We start from the raw sequence: 27,310 nt of genomic DNA on the forward strand, positions 1-27,310 counted from the left end.
AGGAGGAGTCTGCAGACACACCGACATGCAGCGCAGTGGAGGCTGAGAGGACAAACTCGGACTGAGTAAAAACTCACAGACAGCCGGTGCCCCCCTCGGCGATGCTTATCCGACACCACGCCAGTGATTGATCACCGATCGTCAGGGACTGATCGCCTCCCCCCGCCCCGCCTGATCCGCCCCGCCAGCAGATCCCGCGGTGCCGCGGAGAAACCGAACCAGCGTGCGCCCCTCTCCGAGCTCCAGGTAAGACGCGTGAGCGGCTCCGCTGCCTGGAATGCGAGGACGGATTTCTGCAAGACCGCTGGAAAATTCCTGAGCTATGCTTAGACTGTTATGCATGCCCACAAAAAATAAGTGTTCGTTGTCATAGTTTTACCTAAAATGAGCAGGTGACATTCCTTTTTTTGTATGCAGGGTTTCGGACAGAAACACTGCGGATGCATGTAAAAAAAAACAGGAACACAACATCTAGGTTCTTAAAAAATGCTTATTAATGTTTTGTGTCAAAAAATGCAGAAGTGTTAAACGCTGCTATTTAGATGACATCTCGTTCATTGCACTGGCTGATTGATATTGCCTTAGGACTTGTCAAGTGGATTCTATTGGAGAAGAAATAATTGAGTATTAATAATTGCAACAACAAACGAATGCGTTTTTAAGTGCAGTCTGTGTGCAACAGGCAAATCCCCAGATGCATTCTGAAGTTTGTGACAGCTTCTGTGCGTGTCGGTGCAAAGTTTGTAGCCCAAGGTGGGAGACAGACGAGATGCTTTCTCACATCACCAGCTTCACTGTTCAGGCTGGATCGCTTCATGACACCACTGGGACTTTTTAAAATCCCAAATATGCTGCGGACGTGACTGACTTCCTTCTCTTGTGATGGTTTCGAACAGTGTGAACAGAGTACTTGCAGAGGCGTTTGCGTTATTATATTGTGATGATAACACAATCATCCTAACGCAATAATCCTCTGTGCTTTTGTCGGGGAGTTTGCCTGAGAGACGGTATCTATCTACGGCTGTGTGTTTGAGCGAGTGTGTGACCCTGCACACCTTTCTCCCCCCCCCCGTCTGCATAATTGTTTTCTTGGTGCCGCCTGGCTGTCCCGGGCCCCGGGGCCCCCGGGGGGTGGGGGGGGGGGGGGGGGGGGGGGAAGTCCTGCCCGCAGACAGGCAGCTCGGCCCGGCTGGGGACGTGCCGGGTCCTGCCGAGCCCTCTGAAGTCTGCTGGCTGGCTTTGAACTGTAGCTGCTGGAGGTGGAAATCAATCCGTCTATACCCCTTCCACCCCCCCCCCCCCCCCACCCCCCTCTCTCTCCTCCCCTCCACCCCGCACACACACACACACACACACACACCACCTCCCACCTCTCCCTTTCTACCCCTCTATATCTGGTGTCTCTCTCTCCACCTGCAGCCCCCAGCGCAGCTCGTCTCCGCTGCCATTGAATCTTTCATGTTCGCAGGTAGAGAGGCGGAGGAGGCGCTGAGCAGAAACAGGGGAGTGAGTGTAACTCATCTTCAAAAGAAGTTAATACGCTTTCTGAGGATTAAAGGGATGAAGGTAGAAAAAAAAAAAGGTAACAAAGCCAGGCAGCGCCTGTAGTCATGATCATCCCGCACCAGACTGGAGGCGAGGAGATGACCTGGTTGATTGTCGCTTAATGCTCGCCCGATGTAGAGTTCATCTTGTGGCGATGTCATCAAAGGGGGAAAAGGGTCTCCTGTGTTTTTAACGTGAAAGTTGTTGTTGAGATTCATGTCACAGCTGATTCCAATCCACTCTGCATATTCAATTTCCTCTTTTTTCGAGCTCAGGAGGCCTGTTGGGGGTCAAATGTTCCATAACGCTCCATGAAAACGCAGTCAGAAGGTTTACGTCAGGAAGTGAAGTTGTTTTAGCTCATTAGGGTTACGACTTAATCAGGCTTTTATTTGCCACGCCCTGTCCAATGTGCAAGAATCGTTTACATTTTAAGTCAACTGTAATAATCATCTGAGCAAATGATTCATTGTCATGATCCAAAATGTCAGTGTCAATTTCATCCCTACAGGGGCTCTCACATTTACTTTTTTTGGCACAGAGACTTCACATAAATACTCATTTAAGGTCTACTAGTTAAAGAAAGGAGTAGTTCCTATGATGTGCATTATTCTTTTCTTTTATAGAAAAACATCAAATGTGACAATTTGATAAATGAGATTAACATGTTTTACGTTTCAGTGGGATCTTACCCTGATCGCTATAGATGAACAAAGATATAATTCCCTGATAAAGTCCAGGCTAAAGTTTGATCTATGATTAGCAGTATATTCTAAATCCGTATCCCGAGGTTCCGTATTTGACGCTGATAGTCTGTAGGGCCCAGGTTGATGCAAGGTGTTCTCGAAAAGAGCAAACAAAAGGCATCTGACAACACAAATACTGCTACATAACACAAGCACCGGGACTCACAGAACGTCCCCATAAAAAGGAGGAGATAGCTGCATCTCATTACGTTCAAGTGTTCATATAGTGCCAGAAGAATAAGCCGTTTCTAATCATGGCTTTCACTCTCACCATTGTCATATACCCATGCAGGCAGGCAAACCACCACTAAATCCACTGTAGAAATGCATGCAGGCCTCAGGGAACCAGTTCAGTCAAATTGTCGCCTCACTTGCTAAAGAATCCTTTGCACCCTCCTTCAGTTACTCGTCTTTTTATTCTCTGCAGAGACTGCGGTGGAAGATCCGGCACTCCGTGCCTTACATTGTGCAAAAGCAGAAGTAGTCGGGGAGATCCTGAAAAATTGGAATTCATGATTCATATATAAGAGTTTCTGCAAGACGAAAGCAATGTAAATTGTTGTGTGCTGAAAACCAAATTGTGGTGTCTTCTGGTGGAGGAATGGCTGGTGGGGCGTTGTGTTGTCGGCGGAGGCACCTGTGCGGATTGGTTGCAGGACCTGGTGTGGGATCCGCCCTGTTGCTGGTGGCAGGTTAAAAGTGCACATTACCAGAAGTAGGCATTGATGCTTCGGTCGGTTTGCAACTCTCAAGCCTCTAAGTAAGTGATTAACTCGAGTCTTTACTTTTTCAATGGGCTGATGAGGCTTTGTGCCTCGAAGATCCCTTCATTCGTCATGACGAGCTGCTCGGACTAAGCGAACGATCCGACTAGAAGAAAGACCACAAGAGCCCTCCGATTACGTTTTAAGGAGAAAACACACAACTACGGCTTACTGTTTAAATTTTGACAAACTTAAATGTACACTACTGATTTGTTTTACTGAAATGTTTCAGTGATTGTTTTAGTCTTTGAGTGCTTTAAGGTTCCGTATCGTCCATACGTAACCTTAAAGGCCTCAGATGACCATCACGTCTAGCCTATCATCTATCAATCACAGAAAACAGTGCCTCCCCCGCCCTCCCCCCCAAAAAGTAAATAAAACTCTTACTTGATCTTATGATTTCACTTGTTCTGACAGCAGCAGTAAGACATACAGACGGATTCATGGTTGCAGATCAGGCTTCCCACCTACAACCACTGCAGAATAAACAGAGACAGGGAGATGTTCTGCCCCGGCGCAGCTGAAGAGGGGAACAAGGGATCAGAGGGAGGGAGGAGGGGGGGGGGCGATAAGAGACAGATCACCGGCAGGCACAGAATCAAAGCGCCATACTGACTGAGTGGAGCTGGGGTAGGTGTGCGTGGTGTGCGTGGTGTGCGTGGTGTGTGTGTGACTTCTTTTCATGTGCCGTAGGAGTTTGTTTTTTCTGGGAAGCTGACGGTAAAAGTCTGTAATTAAAGAAATCGAAAGATAAAGAGGGACGAAGGAGCCACGCGCCGCCCTGTCCACGGAGGTGGGATGGTTTTCTGCACACTGTATTTAAATAATCAAGGATTTACACAAAGCCAATCCCAACTCCCTGACCGGGGTTCAGTCCCCATACGACGGCCAGCTGTTGGCCGGGGCTTCACTTTAATCATGGCTTTGTTTTCACATCAAACTTAGGCGCTCATTACGGCGCACATTAAACTCCTCTGTTTCTGGCTCATTTAGTTGCCTTGATGGCTACCTTGTTTCCTTCAGGGAACCCACATTAACAAACATGTCAGCCGTGCAACGCTCCACCGACCTGAGCTGGTGAAAATGATTAGTGCACATTGTCATTTTTGTTTTTAAAAGCTGGTGCTCCAATCAGGGGGTTCTGTTGCAGGTTTCGAGCCCCGGTGAAAGCGGTCGGTCTCGTTTGAGTGACAGCGCGGGCCACCACCCATCCATTTGCTCCGCAGCTGCCTCAGAATCATAGAAGAAGAAGACCAAAGTGCCAGCAGCAAATTCCTCCTCCGTAATTCACCTGTGAAAAGAAAGACAGCGGGGGGGGGGGCACTTATGATTAGTTAAAGGTGGTTTGGCCAAATTCTTGAACGCACAATTCAGTCGGCTGAGGTTTTGACATTTATCAGGCGGATTATTGCAAGCACAGGTAGATGATTATGGTCGCTGTTCAGTTAATGACATGCTATTATCCTTGAATAAAAATGTCTCATTTCTTTCTCTGATGATTACAGACTATTGTAAGAAGAGTTTCTCTGATTATGATATATTTCGATATTTCACCAATGGGTTTACTTCATGGTGGGTGTTTTTTGTAGCCTTCATCTGAGTGCCAATCTGACAAGAAACAAATCAAAGGATGTAGATGGATCACAGGCACAACCATCCAGTGTGTCGATTAAAATATACATCAAAATGAATGTTTATTTGAGGGAGTTGACCAGAGCTGGTGGAGGTGTAAGTGACAGACTTGATGGAGGGGAAATCCACAATATTAATGGTTTTCTGCTTTGTGTTTGACCTACAAACACACTTAATTGTGTGAATTCATAATAATAATCATTATTATAATCAACATTCCAGCATTGGGATAGACCAAGGCTATATTTATATATATACATATTAGAGACAGTTAGAGACATCAAAACTGAAAAAATGGCCAAAGCAGCCTAATACTGGCAAAAATCATCAGCTGCAGTAGCATCAGTCCAACAATATTGGCATTAACAGTCCAGTAACTTGTTATCTTTGCACTTAAGATGTTAAAAGATACGGGAGGAGGTGGCCTTGAAAAAAAACAAAACAAGTTAAAGTTAAAGAAAGAAAACGATTTCAATGGGAACCAGATTTTCCTTTTAGAAAAACCAAAACCAGGATAGCAAAGACCACTTGGACCCACATGCTGCTGATTTAATTGTCATCAGAATGTAAGTGCTGAGGAAGAGGCGCGCCCCCCCCCCCCAAACCTCATCCCTGATTGGTTTGTCGGTCTGCTTCCTGGCTGAGTTCCCTCTCCTCTGATTGGCTTATTGCCTTAGAGGGCAGGAAGTCATTACCAACCAGCGTGATGGATCGACGTTACAAGGTTAAATGCGCTGATGGGGAAACGTTGTTTCCCACGCGGTCCAAGTTTAGTCTTTAAAAGAGACTCATTTGGCTTTTTATGTCCCATTGAAATCAACGAATGAATTTAAATCAATGAGACGAGGAGAAAGAGGCAGACAGAGCAAAGTTCAACACTCATTAGCGGTTTGGTACCATTTAAAGATGCCAAAGCTCCTACTTCTACTTAAGAATTTGCCTCATTCTTCACTAGGAATCAAATCAAAGATGGTTGGAACTACGATATTGTAATAATATTCGAATGTCAAATTTTGGACGTTAGATTTTTTTATGTACATATATGTAAATGTGTGATGTAATATCTGAACTTACCAGACTGTTCTTGTTGTTTTTTTACGTACAATATGGTCCCATTAGGGATATCAAGTTATTCAGTGAAAAACACCTATTGATATTGGATTTTCTGAATACTGAACTTTCACAAACTAATCCTGCGACAAATAGTGAACAGTCGCTTTTTGTCGCTAGAAACAACTAATCACCCCAAAAAATGTTCACATTCAAACCCAACTGATGCTCTATTCATCAAAAGGAACACACAGCATGCTGACGCAGTGAGGTCTGCAGCATTCGCACAATGAAAACAAGCACTCGGACGAGCACAAGGGGCTGACTGGCAGGTACGGGCGGAGGAGTGGAGGGACTTTGCATGAACTGTCTGCTCAATGTGCCGCTACAAGCTGATCTATGGGTATTTCCATCGGCTCCTTTCACCTACGGGGTCTAATCGTCCTCATAACGTCTTCCAGCTTAGTCCATCACATTTGGCTGTCGTTTTAGCTGCAGTCCATATCGATTGGGACTTAAATCTGCTTTGAAGTTTGCGCTATTAAGGCAGTACGCTTGTCACTGTAGGCCAGGGAACCTTTTATACGCGATCCAATTCGTTCCTTCGTTCATTAAATTGTTTTGTATGGATTTTTTAAGTCAATGGGTTTGTTAATGTGCATTTATTTAATGAAGCAGAGTTAACCGGCTTCCCATAGCTGTATGTATAATGTCATATTGCTTGAAAAAAGAGCAACCGAAAGCACAATAAGAAAACAGATGAAGACAGGGCAAAATGGGTTAAAAGGAAATGTTGCAAAAATGAATCCTTTTAAAAACATTTTTCTCAGCAGACAAAAAATTGATCCACCCGCTCGTCCTGTGCTGCAGAGAACTGCGTTTTCTGTTAATGACACCGCTGAAGTCAGGAGGGTTATTTATCGGAGATTATGTGGTCGTCAGAGGTTTAATGCCCTAAGGGGGGCAAAAGACGGGCTGACTTTCATCTCAGACCTGCCCCGACAGAGTGAGGGTGTAAAGAGGTGCAACAGTGTCAGAAGACCCAGAAGAGTCTTCAAACACTTGTGTGTGTGTGTGTGTGCATAATATCACTTTAACCCCATAATGAGTAGCCTGGAGGGGGTCCCACAGGCAGTTCTTCATTTCCTGTTCAAAAAAAAAAGAAATACTGTCTACGCTTTTATCTCATCGGCAGCGACCCACAGCTCCTATGCACACGCACACACATGAACACACACAAACACCGGTTGTGGTCTTACCACCAGGACTTGTGCAATTAAGCCTATTTTGCCCTCAGAAGCCAGCTACGTGCGTATTTATACACCAAATCTTAATCGCGTTAATGCGCGCGTGTGTTTGCCGTGTGCTGGTATGTGGAGGCCGTAATTAAGCGAGATCAAACCCTGGCGGTCGGGGGATTAGCCATCGTCGAAGATCAAAAGGTTCCTCACTTCTCACAAGAGTGAAATCAGAGGTTTGGAGACGTACAGATTTACACGTCAGATACCGGCTGCTTCTTCTTCTTCTCTCTCTGATCTGTCCTTTGGGGACACAAGTGAACACGGTAACGTTATTTTCCTACGCAGGACATGTCAGGGTTGGCAGCTGGCTCTACGTGGGGAAGGTCGGGGAGCCTTCATGGTTAATAGAAAGCAGTGCTGTCTGTTGTTATAAAGACTCCGACCTCCCACAGCGTTTGCTGGGCTGTCAAACTCCTCACACCACAAAGGATAAATAATAGATTATCACTCATCCTGTTCCCCCTGGCATACTTATTATTATTTGAATATATATTTATGAAAAATGTAGATAAGATAAAAAACTGTTACAAAATTCTATTTGTGTGGTACATTGGGCCAATGTGAGTTTAAAGTAATCACTGAAAGAGACTTGATGAGACTTGTACTTGATAGCAGCAATTAAAGGTGCGTTTGTGAGTGAATGAGCGCATGCTTATAGGATCGGGTACAAACATAAAATGAATGCTAATTTGGAAGATGGGAAACTAGATATGAAATATGGATCTGGTATGAATTTCATTTCTTTCTTTTGTTATCCGTTTTGTTTTTGTGGTTATCCGCTTCTCATTGCCACGTCTGGTATTAATCATTGGAAAACCCGTTGAAACAGTGACCTTTGACGTCTTTTTTTTTTCCTTCTTAAAGGCAAGAAAGTTTAGCAAACTTGGTAAATTGAAGTTATTGCGCATTAGACTCGCTAAAGGCCTTATTGACAACGATATGACAACGATACGCCGGCGTTTAGAAAATTGAATGTAACTGTGTGATTAATTGTACACTAGAAGCAAATCAAAGAAGAACAACACATGTATTGTTGGATCCATTTAACACCAAGCAGCTCTGCAGCTGATAGAAGCAGTGTTCACTCAGGAGGCTCCTTTCTGGGCTGCCACCCTGTCAGAGACCACACACACACACACACACACACACAGTATGCACGCACAGCGAGCGTGCACACATCGATTTTAGGTTTCGGTGCAAATTTTAAATGACTATGAAAAAAGAGCCTTTGTGTGAGTGATTCTGAGCTCATTGCGTTCAATCCACTGCTTAAGGGTTACTTCTCTGCAGAGGACCACAGCCAGCCATATCCTTTCAATTACAGTGACGACATTATATGCACACACACACACACACATGCACATACATATAGCCACACACAGACGCTCACCTGCAGTGCAGACCAAAGGGAGGTTAAACACAGCACAGGCCCAATCTTGCAGATGCAATAAACAAGCAATACCACATCAGCGCACAACGGCGCACGGACTCACACCAACACGCAAACCTACCGTGTGTTCATGTTTACTCCTCAATGAAAGAAATTGACACATACTTTTATGAAGTGTTGCTCTTGTAAAAAGCGGCCATCATTTGATAACTCACAAAACAAACACACTATTGTGTGTTTACTCAACGACAACGTCACAGCCACTGTGTGTGTGTGTGAAGGGATTTCAAACAGCATCTCAACTGTTTACTAAATGTTTTCTTCTTTTTTTTTTTTTTACTGTGGAACTGCAACAGAGTTGTCAGCTGGAGTTAAATCAGACTTGAGAGCTGTTTCTTTTGGCCGTGCAACAAAGTTCAGGTTTTGTTTTGACGCTGTGGCTGAGAGCGACGCAGCGAAGCCATAAGCAGATAATTGTTAAGTGAAATCACGATCCTCTATTGAGGCAGAGGTTAGCCAGCGGGGATGTGAGCCAGAGGTACTTCTGTAGCTATTACGTGTTTACGGGCGATGACGTGATGGTATCTGTGCCACACACACACACACACACACACACACACACACACACACATATCGTGCCCACTGACAACAGCAGGAACGTTCGGTTTCAAGTTTGCTAGCAGAAGGCCGATTGAAGAGAATGTTTGCCTCATGACCTTTTCTCTTTGTCTCTGGCCTCCAGGAAGAAGAAGCAAACATGTCAGAGAGGAGAAGTCAGAAGAAGTCCATCTTTCTGTCCTCGTTGTTGGTGAGTTCAGCCTTTGCTTTCTCCCTCTCATCCTCCTTTAATGATCCTTAAAGAATTATCCTGTGTTTCCTTTCTTCATACGGTTCTAATCTCAAACCAATTTCAGACGTTTCAGACTTCACTTTCTCCCCCCGGCGGTCTTTTATCTGTCCTCCTCCGTTTCTCAGCTTTTCCTCGTCTCTTCCTGTCTTCCTTGTCTTCCTCCGCCATCCTCCCTTCTTTTTTTGTTCTCCTCCTTGCAACAGTCAGCCAGTCATCCTGTTTCTGGTGTCCTCAGGAACCCGTATTAGTCCGTGGGTTTGGATCGGCGCCACGATCTACTCCCCACTTGGCACTGCGTCACGCAGACGCTCGCTGTTGTCTGCCAGCTGCTTGCACAACTTTGCAGAACTTGTACCAATTAGTCAAACCTTTTGAGTTTTGCATAGAGCGGATATTGTTATAGCCCGACTGGGAATCTAGAGATTCTCTGCCTTTGTCGATGTTGATCCCATTGGCAGGCGTCCCGAGAGGCTCCTCCCCCTTATCTTTCCTCTCTCCGCAGTTGTATTCCTGTCCGTCACCGCAAGCACACATGCAGGCCGACGCTGGAGCACTTCAGGACGGGGGTCAATTTACTACATGACCGAATCAGAAATGTACTAGAGAGGGAGAGAGAGACTACGTCACCGGGGAATATGTAGAACAATAGCAAACAATTGACAGAAAAGCAGTGCTTTCTTAATAGCAAATTTTAGTTCTTTTAGCACAGGAGAGGAACTGAGGTATCGATGTGTCAGTGGATGACGCGTTTCAGTACTTTGCTTACGTATAAATGGGATGGAACTTTATTATTATGAATATGAGAGTCTCTATTCATATATATGAATTTTTAAAGCTTTTACAGGGAAGGTATTGTTCTTTTCTTTAGTTATCTTAAAGCTACAGTTTACAAAGTAAGACAATATGATGCATACAATATTTCAAAAGGACAATACAAAAAGGACAATATGATGCATACAATATTTCATTCAAACATTTAACCACCCAACATAAATACAATTTATGCTAAACTGAGGATTTTGAGGATACCACTTTAAACTCAATTTGCATTTCTATTTTCTTTATTTTATGTACAACAAAACAAACAACTGATCAATCACTTAAGAAAATAGCAGATGAATCCACATTGAAACAAATAATGAAAGTATAACACATAAAAGGGCCTTTTTCTGTTTTGAGTCACTGTAATACTTTCGCTACATATTCCCAATAATACTTGACATCATTTTACACCAGCAACATGTGCAGCGCAGTCGTTTTACAAGTTATGGAGTATTGTAGTGTTAGTCATTTGAGTTACCCCCCCTCAAAGCATTGTGGGACAGTGCTTTGCCCTGAGGGGAACATTGGTGTGTGGGAAGCCGTCTTCTCTCCAGCTGTGGAACAACGTGGAGAAGAACATCGTTATTGTCGTTTCTTCGGAGCCAAACAAAGTGCTGCTGCGTGTGTCGTGTGTCGTTGCACAAATTGCCAGAAAAAGAAACGATGCACACGGCGTTTGCAAAGTACCCAGAGAGACCCACAAGTGTGCAACACACTGACAAAGAGGATTGGCAGACGGTATCGCACAATTGTTTATCTTTTTAGCAAGAATACTGTACATCATGTGTGTGAGGGAACGGTCAGTTTGCTTTGAATCTGGCATAAATTACAAAACTTGGCCAGAGAGGATATGATACACAAACACCCAGGCAGTGCACATTTGTATATTTATTCGTGTCTTCATGTCTTAGGTGCACTGTCATGAGATCATTAGCAGGAAGGGAGAAGGAGAGGGAGACGTTATTGAAACAACAGCGTGAAGATGGAGAGAGTTACTCATGCACACATTTTCTTTGCAATCACTTTCTGGACTGCAGATGATTTTTAAAACTCAATTAGTTTGTTTGGAAAAGAACAAAGTGTGCTGGTAAAGGCATAAATACCAGCTGCTGCCTATTACAGTGAACCACAATGACACTCACACAAAGTACTTGTACAGTACATAGACACACAAGGAGATCCTGGTATTGTGCAAAGTGTCTCACACTCACACATAGTTAACGATGACCTCTGGTCATTCTGAGTAACAAAGATCAGGACGTCTGAATATATGGTGTGTTTGTTGCTTTTTGTCATATAAAATGTTGTTGTTAGTTCTTATCCATTTGGATTATTTAAATCAGCCTTTGTCTAATGCGGCCATTTGTCTCGGCCGCTATTGCAGTATGAATCGTTTTCCTCTCCCACAGGGACCTAATTATTTATTTGCAGATTCTTTCATTGAGAGTACTAATGATGATTTTTTTGGTCTCCGCATTGTTGATCTGTTGTTTAGGCAAATAAGGCATTACAGAATAATTAAATACAAAGACGTTACTGCAAAATGGTGTTTGGTGTTTTTCTTTTTCAAGACAAATCATCAAATTCATACAGTAGTAAGAACGTCTAGTGTTATGCAGTCTGCTAACAAATCACTGAAATTGTCTTTTGAAGTTCAAATAAAAGTCTTGAACATACAGAATGAACCTTTATATGACATAATTGTGTGTAAATATGTGCTTGGTACACATGGGGCGTTACAATGAACGCCCCAAATAAATAAATATCTACAAAAAGAAACAGTAAACATTAGCTAGTAGCATGTTTGTTATAATGCATAAAGATGCTTATTGATATTTAATGTCAAAGTCTCACTTTTCACGTCTGTCTTTCTCTCTGGTGTCCCATGTCTGTCCCTCCAGTTGTGCTGTATGTTTGCCAGTGCAGAGTATTCCAACTGTGGAGAGTACGAGTTTTTCAATCAGACCAGCAACAGTTGCCAGGCCTGCCCTCAGTGCCAACCGGGACAAGAGCCGCATATGGTGAGACACACACACACACACACACACCTACACGCATGAAAAACATTGTTTTATCTCTATAACTAAGTATTAATTGAATGTACCTTTATGTTTAAAGTACACAATAGGATTAGACTAATCAATTAAGATTGTTTAGACCACACACACACACACACACAGTGCACACATAGCTGCACAGTGAAGGGTGCCTACATTTCAGTGAACATTTTCGCATGGTTCATTGCTCTCACTGACGAGAAGGCACGCATCATTGTGAAGGACTTGCAGGAGTCACGGAGCCCTTCAGCCTGCGTCAGTCAGTCCGCGGCCAAAGAAAACAGAGAGCAGGTTAACGCTTCAGTTGGCACCCCGGGGTGCCACACCTACTTAAGAGTGACGGCACCACTCGAGGGTGAACACGATGGATTATGGTCTCTGTCATTTATTTGGATGCAGCGGCGTTCTCAGTTTTCCCTTTCCTTTTTCTTTTCTTTATATAGATATTTATATCTATATCGATATGTATATTTATATAGAGTAACTTGCAGTCAGCATCCTCTGCGATGAGTTGTGTTGGTAAAATGAGACGCTCGGTGTGAAAAGCGCAGCGTTCTGTCATCAGGAGTCATTGTTATATTTGTGAGCGATATAAGAACATGAGAAGTGAAAAGAGGTTTAATCAGAAAGATTAAAGCCCCCTCTCCCACCCCCCCATTGCACTTTCTCCTGCCCGTCGGATCCTCTGTGTCACACAGTCTGTAATTCATGTGTTGTTGCACCCCCTCAGCTTCATGTGCATGTGTGTGTGTGTGTGTGTGTGTGTGTGTGTGTGTGTGTGTTGTTGGACACCCTTTTAATCATGGGATAACCACAGGGTTCATCCCCACAGCAGAGACTTCAGAAAGCACACACTTATACACACAGACATCACCTCAGACACCCAAAGACTTTTAAAGTTCATCTTGTATCCAGCGGTGTGTGTGTGTGTGTGTGTGTGTGATGTAGCTGGATGACATTTTCTACATGAACATACACATTGGGGAGAAAGTTCATATTTGTGTTGAGTGATGAAAGGTACGTGGATGCGAAGGCGCAGCATCTGGCATCGAGGTTTGGAGTCAGCTTAAAGCCTAAAGCTGGAAGTCTCCCTTGGAGGACCTCATGGCCCGGTGGTTTCAGATGCTTAAACATGCACCGGCTCAAATTGCGCTGAACCTTTGTTGCATTTCATCACCCCCCCCATTTCCCTTCCTCGCCATCTCTTTCTGTTTCAACCTTATTCCTTGATCCATGATGCACAAGATTCAAAGAGGCAACAGATTGTCTTTGAAGGGAAAGAACCTTTCAATCAGAGCAGCTTTTGGAGAACACACAGAAGCTGAGCCACGGCGACCCAGTTTAAAGAAAATGAAAGATCCAAAGCGAGTTTTTAACCAAAAGCAACAAGATTCCGCTGATAGCTCAACAAATGTTGCTATCAAACCGTCACGGTGAGACCTTTGCGCGTGAAAACAGAGGGAAAGCAATGCGAGAGAGAAGCATGGGAGGCTTGTTTGAATAGACGGATGAAAGGAAGAGGGAAATGAAAGACAAAGGAGACGGAGCAAAACACAGCATATGTTTTGGTATGTATGTGTGTGTAAGTGTGTGTGTGTGTGTGTGTGCGCCTGTGGCCTGTTGTTCCGCCTCCCAATGTGAGAAAGGAACGAGCAGAGATGGGAGGAGATTGATGATGACAGAATGATGGGTCGGTCATCTCAAACACCACAAGCTGTGGAAAGCTGTATACACACATGTACAGTGCACACGCACACACATCGGGTCCTCTGGGACCAATCGAATCTGTCTTTTATCATCTCAAAACAACAATAGCAAGGACCGAAACAGATGTGTGGGTCCGTGCTCTTTGAAACGTGTGTATCTGCTGCACATTTGTGGATCATCTTATTGATCTGAATGGTGCAGAGTTATTTTAAAAAGAAAAATCTGCATTATATGTAGAGAAATATGAACCTAATGTTTGATCTGCGTGTGTGTGTTTTTTGCAGAACTGCGGCTACGGTGTGAAGGATGAGGACTTTGCCTGCGTTACGTGTCCACACGGGAAATATTCCAAAGGGAAGTACGAGATCTGCAGGAGGCATAAAGACTGCGACGCTCTCTACAAAGCAACGGTCCGCGTGGCGGGAACTCCGGACAGCGACGCCGAATGCGGACCTTGTTTAACAGGGTAAACGAAACCAACACACACACACACACACACACACTACCATTGAAGCAGCCTGCACGTTAAAGGCGACCCAAACCAAGCATTCAACAATGAATGGCACTTTTGGATCTCTTGCTTTGCAATATATTTTACAGAAAAAGCTTTTCTAATTGAATATGTTATGAAGATATAGAATATTTTCTTAATAATTATTTAATACACTAATAACTCAATTATTGTTTACATTTTATGGTAATATATAGTGCTTTAACTAATTGATACAATGGGAGAGTTGGTATGTTAGAAATTCACTGTGTCTAGATGTATGAAGGCATCAGTCAATTACCTGCGTGCTGCAGATATTATTCAAAATGCTGCTCATCCTCTCAAGCCGAAATGATTTAATACCGTCGGCAGTCATTTGCAGACTCGACTCCCTGTCTCCTTTTCTCTAATAGATGCTTTAAAGTTCCGTGCGATATCATGCACCACGGCATATTTACTGGCTCCGGGGCATCAATTATGTACATTTCTTCACCGAGGCCAACTTTTCACCTCAGCTGCTTGCCCGTACTGATGCAGCTTGTAGGTACAGCGTGTCTACAAGGTTGGGAGGATACGTGTTGTGTCCACACTTCCTGTTCTTGCAGATAGGGCTCAAAGTGTTTTATTTTATTCTATGGTATCTCCAGTAAACCTAGTAGTGCGGTTTGATTATGTAGTCAGACGAGTTGCTGGTTTGTACCCATTTACTTTGTGTCTTCCAGGTACTACATGCTGGAAAACAGACCCAGGAACCTCTACGGGATGGTTTGCCATTCCTGCCAGAACGCACCGCGCAACACCAAAGAATGTAAGGCTGGTATCCTCGGCGTTTGATATCACACCCTCCCCTTCCTTCCGCTCACTTGCAGCCTTTCGTCCCGACAACAACAGCAACCGTGAATTCCCCCTTTTCAACGTTTTATCTCCACAGCATTCTCTGTTCTAACACCGACCTGGTTTACGTTTGATTCAAAGCTACCAAACATTAAAGCTTTATATCAAAGTGATAAGAAATAAAAAGGGGGTATGCTCTGCCGAAGCAGATGTTGAAAGCCTGGAGTGAGTTTGAGTGAGCTGTCGGAGGTCAGAAGTTGCAGTTATTTCCCCCAGATCCTCCGGTCACTGATGCACATAAAGACGTATAACAACCCCTCCTCCTCCCATCTCCCCTTCTCTGGCTGCAGAATGGGGGTTTGACAGCTTGTCCATAACCTCTCTGCCCCACCTATTCCCCTGCATACCTGACACATACAACTGTGAGTGTGCACATGCCAAGGCGTCATCTGTTGCTCCAAATCAGCATCAGCCTGCGCGGTTCACAAAAGGTTTCCCAACCGCTGCAAAACAAAACGTTAAATTCGTCAAGTGGCATTCAAGCAGAATATTGGAGCCAGATGCTGCAGTATGTTTCTGTGGCCCCTGCAGCTGCAGAGGGAAAAGAGACTCACAACCAAGCCTCTGTGATCTGTCGGAATACATTATTGAAATAATTTGTCAGTATTGTAGATTATTATGCAGTATTTTATATTTCCTCATCCTGAATCTGTATGAATTGTTACCGAAGTGTCTCTCCTTTGAGGTTTATTGCTAAGGTTAACTTGATGCACAAATGGAAATGGCATTAGTAACTTTAAGGTCATTGGTTTGGTTTAATTTATTTCTCTTCTCGTCCTGCCATTTTGTTGTGTGGCATTTGCAGCACATCTTTGTGTAGAAGTCAGATATTTTGAATATTTTTAAGACACTGGAAAAAAAAAAGATAAAGCTAAAAGAAAAAGGCTAATTAAATGTCATCCTTGCTCTTCAATGATAAAATAAGCCTTGGATTTAGTTATCAACACCATGAAAAATGAGAACGAGATTATACCTCAATAGATTAAAATCTAATCAAATACAATACAATAGATAACAGTCTTCACGGAGACTTAAAATGTATCAAGAGCACTTAGTCTGAACTTGAAATTGATGCTTTATTGAAAGTAATATTTAGCCGCGGTGGATTAATAGATTTTCAGGGCATGTAAGTGATTTTTGATGCTTGTCAAGATGAGTATTTATAGCAGAGCTGGAAGTGGAATTTCTCACCGTCCGGCCCTCTGTGGGTTTATCTACATCTGACCGATAGATCACATCAATCTGAAAAGATGTGAGCTGAATAGTGTTTTTGTTCCTTCGCTCATACATTTTTCTATGGGAATGATATTTATGGGCCTATAATAGCTCAAACCCCCTTTGAGTGTAATTGAAAGAGGCCGGAAATGAATGGCATTGTTATTGTGTCACATTTAATGAGGGAATTATGAGAGACGAAAACAAACCAAAAGCAGCCTGGGCCTGCAGAGGAGAGCGTATACAGGACTGTGTGTGTGTGTGTGTGTGTGTGTGTGTGTGTGTGTGTGTGTGTGCGTGTGTGTGTGCGTGTGTGTGTGTGTGTGTGTGTGTGTGTGTGTGTTTGTATGAATAATAGCTTCCTTTTCAACAGAAATCTAATTGTGTGTAATGTATATGGATGATTGAATGCTTCTGTGGAAATAAGAAATATATTCTTATATCTATGGTAAGAGACTCAAAACTTATTTCAGGGTCGCAAATGTATTATATTTAATATAATACATATATATATATTTGATATAATTTCAACATTTAGGCAGATATATGCTTAGTCCCATACTGAGAGTTGTCTACTTGTAAGTCTGTTAACTGTAAGGACTTTCACTACCTATTTGTGCTTCCTTACAGACTTTTTTCTTCATCTTCTTACTTTTATATATAATCTGACAAAGATGTAATTTATATAAATCATTGATAAGAGATGATAAAGATGCAAAGCAAACAATACAAAATGTCAAAAACAATTACGACATAAAAACACCAGCTGTAAATATAGTCTTTCTCTGAAATAAGTTTAATAAACACTGGTTTAAATATATAATTCTCTATTCTCCAATCTTCATTCCATTCCCTACAAGTCAGGCTGTGGTGCATTTTAATTAAACCCTCTTTAGATGTTGGAGAACTTATAAATGATGCACTCCCCAACAGTGAGCACAAAGGAGCTGAAGGCTACGAGTTGTACTCAGGGTGAAGGCAGGCTGACACTCGCCATGTAATCTGTAAATTACCCCGGCTCCTGCCTCGCTCTGCGTGTGTGATAATTAAAACTTTAGTGGGTATGTGAAAAAAAGAAGAAGATGATTAGCGTGTTGCTACTTGCGCCGATGCTACTCTTTGGCAGGCAGACTTTACTCGCCTGTCGTTCAACTTCCAGTCACTTTTTGAATTAATTAATACGTATCTACTTATCTACTTAGTGACACTAGACACATGTGAGCTTCATATGATCAGAAATTAACCGTTGCCACATTCCCGCCCACAACTTCACCTCAAACTAAAATGCTTTTATTTATTTTTTCACTTCTATATATATTTCCCCCCCGCTTTGTATTTCTACTCCTCTCAGTTTGTTTGGACCCGAGTTCCCTGATTGCCCGGCGGAATTATCCTCTTTGCAGAGTGAATTGGGGCTGAGAGACATGATCAAGACACCAAACCGCGAGACGTTAAACAAAATTCCAGTCAGAGCTCATATCCTCATGCAGAGTGTAAACACAGAGCCGCAGTTGATGTCTGCAGCCACAGGGCACTGATGTGTGTGTCTGTGTGTGTGTGGGTGATGACACCACAGGAAGCAGCAGGCCGCATGCCAAAGAGTTGTACAGTGTATCAACTGGGGGGAAAATAAAAGGCCGATTAAAAGGGCTGATTTACGTCCTGTCTGGAATTTACAGCTTGATTGAGAAAGAGGAAAAACTGTTGATGAATGAAACAGAAAAAAAAAGGCGGGGAGGAAGAACGAGAAAGACATTTGGGCCGAGAGCTTCTTCCTGTCTTCCAAAATGATGTCATGGAACACTATTGAGGGGGAGAATAAAATAAAATAAGGAAGTAAAAATGCGACGCCAAAGGTAACATCCCATAACCAGTGACAGATGACATGTGGCCTCCGCCAGTGACTAATGTCTAACACCTCACAGTATTTCCCATATTTAGCAAGCTGGTGTCATCATGTGAATTACCAACATTTAGAGGTGCTTGTATGTGGATTTTGCTGCTTTAAAACTGAGCCCAGCCAGCTGTTTCACCCTTTCCAGTGGTTGTGCCAAGCTAAGCTAACCAGCTGCTGGCAGTGTTTTTATATTTAACCGATACGACATAAGAGTTTTGTCTCTTTACGCACGACAGGCACGACAAGTGAAGAAGCATATTTCTCAAACTATTCCTTCAACCATGGACATTGTTGCGTGCTTTTGCTCGGAATGAATAAATGAGCAAATAATAGGAACTGAAGGTTTGTGAACTCTGTGTCTGTGTGTGTCTGTGCAGGCATGTTAACCAGTCGACCAAAAGAAAAACCTGTGATTGACCCTGGCAGCACAACTGTGTTCCCTCATCTACACAAAGGTACGCACAAATACACACACTGACATAACCATGTAAGCTTCATCCACCTGTAACCGTACATTTGTTCAAATATTTGCCTCCAACGTTTCAGATTCCAACGGACAAGGTCACCTAGCTACGGCCCTCATTATCGCCATGTCAACCATCTTCATCATGGCCATCGCCATCGTACTCATCATCATGTTCTATATTCTAAAGGCGAAACCGAATAGTCAGGGTAAGACCGACACACACACACACACACACACACACACACACACACACATGTGTGCACACTCTAATGTTAGAGGTTGGCATAGTGACATTTCCTGTGTGTGTGTGTGTGTGTGTGTGTGTGTGTGTGTGTGTGTGGTTTGTCTACAGCCTGTTGTTCTGGACAAGTTGTGAAGGCAGTGGAAGCTCAGAGCAACAAACAGGAAGAGAAGAAGGAAATCCCTGGTGAGATCCGACACACACACACACACACACACACACACACACACACACACACACATTCACACATTCAATTAAGCTTTGAAGCTTCTTAATGACTTCCTGTTTGGTGTCACTCACAAACCGATCTCTGTAGTCACATCTGTATTGTTGCCTCATTGTTATTCGTTTACATGCACACCAGTACGCTGAACATGAGCCGCATCCTGGTTTTGGTTTTATACCTGATATGGCGAAACATAAATAATCTTGGATCCGGGTTCATGAAAACGAGTGATGCAACCGTAATGCCAAAATGTAATACTCACGAAAGGTGTTTACTTACTAACATACTCTTTTAGCAGGTGAGGACATCACTGCTTGAGCAATTTTATCCTTGAGGAAATTACACATCAATATCAATAAGAAACTTTTTGTTCTTAATACTCAAATCAAAGATAAGCAGTAAAAGCCACTTGAGGATCAAAGTGTCTGTAGTTACTTTATTGTAACACTATTGAGATCACTTTGCGTGTTTATACTATGAAATATTTCTTTTTTTAATTCAAAAAGTAAAAAGACAGAATGCATGTACTTGGTAAAGCATGAACATACTTCTTTTCAGTGAGTGTTTATGTGCCCACCATCTGTTACTTCCTCACTAAAATTCTCAGTGTTTTCATATCCGTAAAAATAAACAGCCACAAACTGATCATTTCCATGTTTCCATAAAATTCTCTTGCACACGTTGCACCGGTCCTTAAAAGAGACCCCACAAAATATAGACTCAATGAATAACAGATGCTGTTTAAACTCAATACACTCTCAACAATGCAAAGACACAAAAAGACATAATTACAGTAACTTTCAAACTGTGAGATTACTCCAAAATAGTCACAGCGACAGAGAGTGCAATTTCAAATGCAGTCAGTTAAGGCACGAACAGCAGAGTAAACTGTAATTTTACTCAATCCTGTAGCAAATTCAGGATCCAGGATTACTGTACGTCTAGTTTATCCCGTAAACCCAAAACCTGCATGTTATCTGTGAACGAAAGGGCTTCCCACTAAATTACTAGTACAGTAACTTTGCGGCACACATTTACGAATTATGGAACACCTGAACTTGAACACTTAATTTTATCTTCTACTCTACGACATCCACTGCTGATCAAGTCTACATCAAACTAATCCAATCATGTGTGTGTGTGCGTGTAGGTGTGTTTGTGCTTGTGTGTGTGTGCCGACAGACCTGCAGTATGATGAGTGCATCATGGTGGAATGTGGAGCTTCCAAAGCAAAAGCCATACGTTGCTTTGGGCGCCATTTCTCTTGACAATGATGCTCTGTTCAATTTCACTCCCAGACTGACTGACTAAGCACTTGCATGTGGTGTGGAGGCACACACACACACACACACACACACACACACACACACACACACACACAGTATCTGTGGCCACAGAAACATTATGTGGTGCGATGAGGTTGTGGACTTTATAATCTCACAGCTAAAAAAAAACCATGAGCTGAGAAAGTCGTTATACTTTGACAAAAAAAATGCCACTATTGTTTTGTGTGTTTGTGTGGATGCAGTGTGTATTTTGAAAGATAAGCTCTTTGCTTGGCTTGCTCTACCGGAGCTAACTGTCACTCATGTAGACACCGAGTTAATAAGGCTGTGAAATGAAAGACACGGACACTTTAACAGAACACACACACACACACACACAGCATATGTTCCACTTAGGAATTCACTCATTATGCTGTCTTCTCTTTCCCCATCAGTATCCACGGTGGAAGTGGAATTTAACATTCTACTCACTGTAATCATTTTATACATCTCTCTGAGTGCAGTAAACATCCTTTAAGGTATCAAGAACCTGTTTTCTATAGCGCACCTCGACTCACGCCAGCGTCTGTGTAGAAGTGTAACTTTAATCCGGTCTGACAGATATTGTGAAGTTTGTTATTCTATTTGGTTAATTGTATGTACCAAACACGTGTGCATTTAGAAACAACGCAATTGAGACTACTGCTACTCATTATTTATGATTTTTCTGTACGTGTGACAGTGAAACACAGCGGTAAACCTCTCTGTTCCCTCTTCTTCTCTCGTAGACAAAGTGGTGATCTACTCAGAGAAAGATGAGTTTGACAAACTAAAAGCTCCTCCTCAGAAGACGGTCAAAAGGTGAGAGACACATCTGGCGAAAAGTTAAAAAAAGAAAAACGCTTTGCCACACCGCTGCTCTTCAGTTGAGCAAAGTAAGAGCAGACAAACCGGCGAATTCCTCTTCAGTTTGACAACCATCCATTTCCTAAAACTAAACAAAGCTAGAACAACTACTATGTTTAGTACACTTAATTATATTATGGTTATGTTATGTGTGTACAATTACTGTGTTTATTTATGTATCGTTTTGTGCTGGTTCCTCAGTTAAGCGTATTGAACACATGGGAAACGTGCTGGAGAACACTTGAAATGTACGGCTTGCGCCACTGTTTTCTCATCTTGAGTTTCCATTGTGTGTGTGTGTGTGTTGTTTCTGGCGTCACAGAGGCTTTACACAACAGAAAGAAGCTTTTATCATTTTTTTGTCAGCATCTGCCTGTGATTTAGCCGCCACAGACCTCGTCCCAGCAGCAGTAACGCCGCGGCAACGTAAAAGACAGACACATTTCATTTTTCCATTTTTCTCTTTATGAATCAGAGCGCAATTATGTGGTTTCGGAGCCGGCAGGGAGGTTTGGGGTGTGAGGTGTGTGTGTGTGTGTGTGTGTGTGAGAGAGTCACAGATGAGCCCTGAAGCCGTGCAAACACAGGAGGTAGTTGTCGACATGGTGATGGTTATTCCTTCCTGGCTTTTCCTAAAACCGCCACCAGGTCAAAGAACAGCCCGGCAGACAACAAGAGAACGCTTTTCCCCACCTTCCTCTTTGCGCCTGCGTCTCGTTTGTTTCACGCGCAGGCGATGCCGCTTTATGGGAAGAAGTAACCAGTGCGCAGAGGGAAGAGAGGGAATACGTGACAGACTGTTGCACGCAGATCTACAGTGAGCCATTGTGCTCAAACCTTTCAGTGCCCGTAGCGAACACGCTTAGGTCGATATGCTGTTCCATGGAAGGTAGTGGTACACATGCAAACGCACACACACACACACCAACGCAGCATTAATAGCAGCAAACAGTGGGATAGCAGCGTGCCAGAAGATGTGCTAACTCACTGCTTTAAGCTGCCAGAGCGGGTGTTAGATGTCCTGAACACAATGCCACCTTGTGCGCACGCTCGAGGGGGGAAAAAGAAAAGCACGGGACTTGGAAACAATGGCATTCTGTGAGCGTCTCAGTCAACACTCACAAAAAACGGGCGAGAGAGAGAGGCCGCGTGATCAAATGACATTGCTGATATCATGCTGTAAAATATAAGTGCAAATGTATCTGTTTCAGTGTGTCTGCGTGTGTTTGTTGGAACGCATAGAACGCATGTGCTTAAACATCGGCTCGTGTTTCTGCGCGCAGTGAAAACGACGCGTCATCAGAGAACGAGCAGCTGCTGAGCCGCAGCATCGACAGCGACGAGGAGGCGGCATCCGACAAGCAGGGATCGGCCGACGCCAACAATCCCGGCCTGTGCCTCGTCAACCTGGGAAACAAGCCCGACCTCTGCCTGCTCTCGCTGGGCCTCTTGGAGCGCGACAGGTCCGGCAATGGGGGGCCCGCCATGTCAGCCAATAACATCCACGGCGCCAACCACATCAGCAGCGTGACCGCAATCAACAACAACAACAACAACAAAACCCCTGGGGTAAGGAGCGGAGGCTTTTGAAGATGTCACATGAGATAAGGATGTGATTGTGAACGGATCCTCAGTCGAGCTTCATCTGGAAATCACATGTAAACCTTTTGTTTTATATTTCTTTTATATAACCACACAGATGCTTCAGAGCCGGAGGAAAAAAATCTTGGATCTGTACGGCAGAGCCTGCAATGTGACGGAGGGTAAGTTAACTCTCCATCCTACCGAGCTTTGTCGTCAAAGAATTGATTTCTGTCGACACCGTGGGGGCATTTAACTTCAGATGAACGGCTGGAGACGATGCGCAGTGAAGTGAGAAACAATATCTTCATTTTCAAGACAATCGCTCCAGGAAGTGAAACTTCCCCCGAACAGCAGTCATTACCTCTCTCATGCATATCTTTCATAATTAAATCAAATTCACCATCTCAGTCCAGCATGTCGGCATGTTGACAATTCATAGTTAGCACCGCACACACAGGGTTTTGGGTCATGTTCACTGAAGGAAAAGTCAATATGAAATCCTCTGCAGACTTTTAGGTATTTGTGCAATCTATTCAAACAATACTATACACACCACAACCCCGCTGTCCCCCTCCAGGCCTGAGCCCCACAGAGCTTCCATTCGACTGCCTGGAGAAGGCCAGCCGCATGCTGAGCTCCTCCTACAGCAGCGAGGCGGCCGTGGTGAAGACGTGGAGGCATCTGGCCGAAAGCTTCGGGTTGAAGCGGGACGAGATCGGCGGCATGAGCGACGGCCTGCAGCTCTTCGAGAGGGTGAGCACGGCGGGTTACAGCATCCCCGACCTCCTGACCCGCCTGGTGCATATCGAGAGGCTCGACGCGGTGGAGTCGCTCTGCTCCGACGTGCTGGGCAGCAGCGAGACGGCGGCGGCCGCCGGTCGCCAGGGCAACAGCAGTTTTCACAGCCAGCTGGTGTGCCCGTCCTCGTGCCTGTCTCCGTCCCAGCGCTGCGCCAGCGTCTGAACACGCGCGATGGAGCGGAGACTCCGAGACTCTACACACGTGTGTGTGAGGACAGATACTGTGCTGACTAAGGGGACAGCACATACGGAGCACACAACCCCCCCCCTATCACATGAAGAACGTCACCCCCCAAGTGCACAATGCTTTTCGTCCCAGCGTGCGTTTTCTCTCTCATGAAGCTAGTAGTAGTAAGTTTGAGAAATCAATAATCGCAAATAGTCAGCCTTTGCACAAAGAAATAGCTAGATTAAGTGTGCGCTGGACGCAACACAATCACACCCTTATGTGGCCTTGTTCACACAATAAGCATGCAAGACGACAGAAATGCCAGTTGAGTGCCTTTTTTTTGAGGCACGCCACGTTGCAAGAGGAAGGAATGAAGATGCCGTATCACTAAACCTTTTCAATCAGGGTTCACACAGTTTAATCCCACGGCTGGTGCAACGGGACGCTTGTGGCAGCGCGAGTGGAAAGCGGCGTGATCGTGCTGTGCCTTTTTTGGCTGCGCCGTAATCACAGCGGAAAGACGGCGGGTAAGAGCTCCCTGTTTGAAAAGCAATCATTATGTCCAGCTGAAAAACGGTTCACCAGCATTCAGATCAAGCACACTTATTGATATATTTATATGAATAGAGAATTGCGATTGTTTAGCTGAATCAACGGGTGGATACAGAGGTACTCTGCTTCTCGCGTTCTGCATGAATCCACTTTCCCCAACTTTAACACACAGGAACCAGCATTCCCATACACCAACAACTTCCATGGACGTAGTCCTCCCCCCCCCGCCCTCCCTACCTTATTACCCTTTTACCCCAAAGCTGCGGTCTAGTGCTGCCGCCAGCCCTAATTATTTGGCGTGTGGCTCCTGTGGGCCTCCTAATAGTCTGAAGTGTTGTGGTTTACGAAGCGGGCGCAAAATGCCTGTGATTTCCAGCACCCAATTAAGCAGTTAGGGCCACTTAACCAGTGAAAGCCCAGTGGAAACGCAGTGAAAAAAAAAACAGCATTATAAACGAAAGATGCCGTGGTGGAGGCTTGTCGAACGGCCCCTCGGGGGTTTGCTGCACAGCGAAGGGTGCAAGAATGCAGCCCGGTCGAAGTGGAAGCAGGATTTGTGGTGGGCTCAGTCATGCTCAGAAAGGATTTAGGGTCCCCTCTCCCCATGAGGGAGCAATACGGCAAATGAGAACAACGTGCAGGCCGTGCGGGTTGTCCACCTCTCAAAAGCAGCCGAAGGCGGTTAAGCACAGAAGATGGAGGGTGGTTCCGATGCGCAGCGAGTTCAACCTTGTGAGGAGCGTCACGTTGAAGCCCGTCGGCGCCGGGTCAATGAGCAGCGCCCCGTGGGGCAACCACTGGGCCGTCTGCAGTCCTACTTTGAGGCCCTTTTTAGGAATTGGACGGCTCTTTATCTGAATGTCTGATGTTGTCAGAATTATGTTCCGCAACGTCTCTGCAGCAAATCCAACACATTGCCCCGTCGCCAAGTTCTTTTTCTATAGGTCCGTCTTTCATATGTTACCTCGCAAACTCCGGCTGGCCTCCAGTACTCTAAATCTATTAGTTTTATTTATGTTTATCGGGCATTATATTACATTTTAAAACGGCCTTCTCAGAGCATAGTTGCATTCATCAAATCCAATCCACACAAGTTAAACTAGTTATTGTTGCTATGTTTTGTAAATAATTGAATTGATGCCTGACATTGTATGAACCCCAACGGCGTCTTTCAGAGAGCTAAACTCTTCTCAGACAGTTATTATGCCGATAGGATGATATGCAGGAGGCAAACGTGGATTACCGTGCCTCAGTAACACATACAGTGTAGAACGTATAGAAACGCACACACAGACCCATCAATGAACCAAAGTATAACTGTATATATAACTTATTATTGTACATAATGTATGCATTAATAAAGATGTATTGCAAAAATGGCTTGGTATTTGAGTTTCATGATGTAGTAACTGACAACACGTTTTTACAGTTTAATTCTTTTGTAATTACAGTTTCATGGATTTGTACTAATGCAGGTGTTTCATATATTTTGTGCTGTTATGTAATAAGTTTAAAGGCCATATATGAGCCTGTACTCACTATCTGTGAGGTTGTACTCGGCCACAACGGTTGTTTTGGAAAAATCGCCTGTTTGACAACCATAATGTCGACCATGTTCACCATCAGCGTTCAGCCTGTTAAACATCCGCAAGTTAAAAAACAAAAAGTAAAGCCTGAGGATGAAGCAGATTAGTTTTGCAAATATTAAGTCATGGTAAAAAATTGTCCTGTTGATAGGTCCGGATGAAAGGATTGAGTTTCATGGCAAATAGTTAATTTAACTACTTCAATAAATCAAAACAGACTCTTAAAACCAGGGTTACATCATAAAACGTTCAAATCATTCCTAAGTTACCATTTGACTTTATAGTCAAGATTTCTTTGGCCACCTCATTCAACCATCAGCGTAACACTGACCAAACGCTTACATAACAATAAAAGGTAATGAGCCACGTACATCGTGTTAGAGCTGAAGGAAAATCATGTACAGTAAATTATCCCTATTGTCTATTCCAGACTGTCGATGATACGGCAGACACTGTCAGGGTCTATTAATCGATTAGCACTAAATGGGAAATTAATAATCACAACATTTCCCAGTTCATTCATCCAGTTAGTTAAATATCAATCAAAGAGGCACAGTAGCTGCTGCTCATCGAATGATGTCATTGGAAAAAGACTGCAGGACAAGATCAATAGATTATAACTTCATTTGGGCATTAATTCTATCCCACGGGTGTATTTCATAGTATTAAATATTTCATTTTTATTACTGTTTCCAAACAGAATAGCGCAAAACTTTCGCAAACTACGTCTTCCACTCAACTGATGCATTTTGCTTTTCATTTCAGAGGCAAAACTTTTTCCCTGTACAAATACAAAACACTTCTCTAGCTGGAGGAATTTTGTTTTCGACAACACTTAAACCCGTTGCTGCACACAAAACATCTTTTTTTGTTCACCTTTTTTTTTTTTTTTTTTCATCTCTTTTTTCCCACCGACAGTCAGCCGCTCCAGTGGCAGCTGCCACTGCACAGCACTCTGTCATCAGGCTTTCACTATGCGGCTGCGTGTTTGTGCCAAACATTCCCGATGCCTTAGCTAAAAGATTAAGTGTGTGTGTGTGTGTGCTGGCCGGGGCTCATGAGTCTGGTTCAGAGAAGGTCGGTCTGACACTGGAAACGCCAGCGATGCTGCTGTGGGGCATCAGGGCAGCATAGAGGTTGCAAAGTTGCCCAAGA

At 43.8% G+C, this 27,310-nt stretch overlaps 1 protein-coding gene across 1 annotated transcript; it reads left to right on the forward strand.

Moving 5' to 3' along the window:
• edar (ectodysplasin A receptor) lies at positions 1 to 25,948 on the forward strand. Its single transcript, XM_040201824.2, has 12 exons — positions 1 to 246; positions 9,171 to 9,236; positions 12,002 to 12,121; positions 14,149 to 14,330; positions 15,077 to 15,162; positions 18,738 to 18,815; positions 18,907 to 19,032; positions 19,179 to 19,253; positions 21,347 to 21,419; positions 22,748 to 23,033; positions 23,164 to 23,227; positions 23,626 to 25,948. Exons 2-12 carry the CDS (start codon positions 9,186 to 9,188, stop codon positions 24,009 to 24,011), a joined length of 1,527 nt encoding a protein of 508 aa, XP_040057758.1. The 5' UTR covers positions 1 to 246; positions 9,171 to 9,185; the 3' UTR covers positions 24,012 to 25,948.
• Positions 25,949 to 27,310: the final 1,362 nt, after the last annotated feature.

The sequence above is a fragment of the Gasterosteus aculeatus genome, chromosome 16 (assembly GCF_964276395.1).
Source record: "Gasterosteus aculeatus chromosome 16, fGasAcu3.hap1.1, whole genome shotgun sequence".
Classification (NCBI taxonomy): Eukaryota; Metazoa; Chordata; class Actinopteri; order Perciformes; family Gasterosteidae; genus Gasterosteus; species Gasterosteus aculeatus.

Excerpts from the sequence above, each read along its gene's own strand:
- edar (XM_040201824.2), top strand. The coding sequence starts at position 9,186 with ATGTCAGAGAGGAGAAGTCAGAAGAAGTCCATCTTTCTGTCCTCGTTG. Across the intron at positions 15,163-18,737 it reads ACCGCGCAACACCAAAGAAT|GCATGTTAACCAGTCGACCA; the intron begins GTAAGGCTGGTA and ends GTGTCTGTGCAG. Across the intron at positions 18,816-18,906 it reads GTTCCCTCATCTACACAAAG|ATTCCAACGGACAAGGTCAC; the intron begins GTACGCACAAAT and ends CCAACGTTTCAG.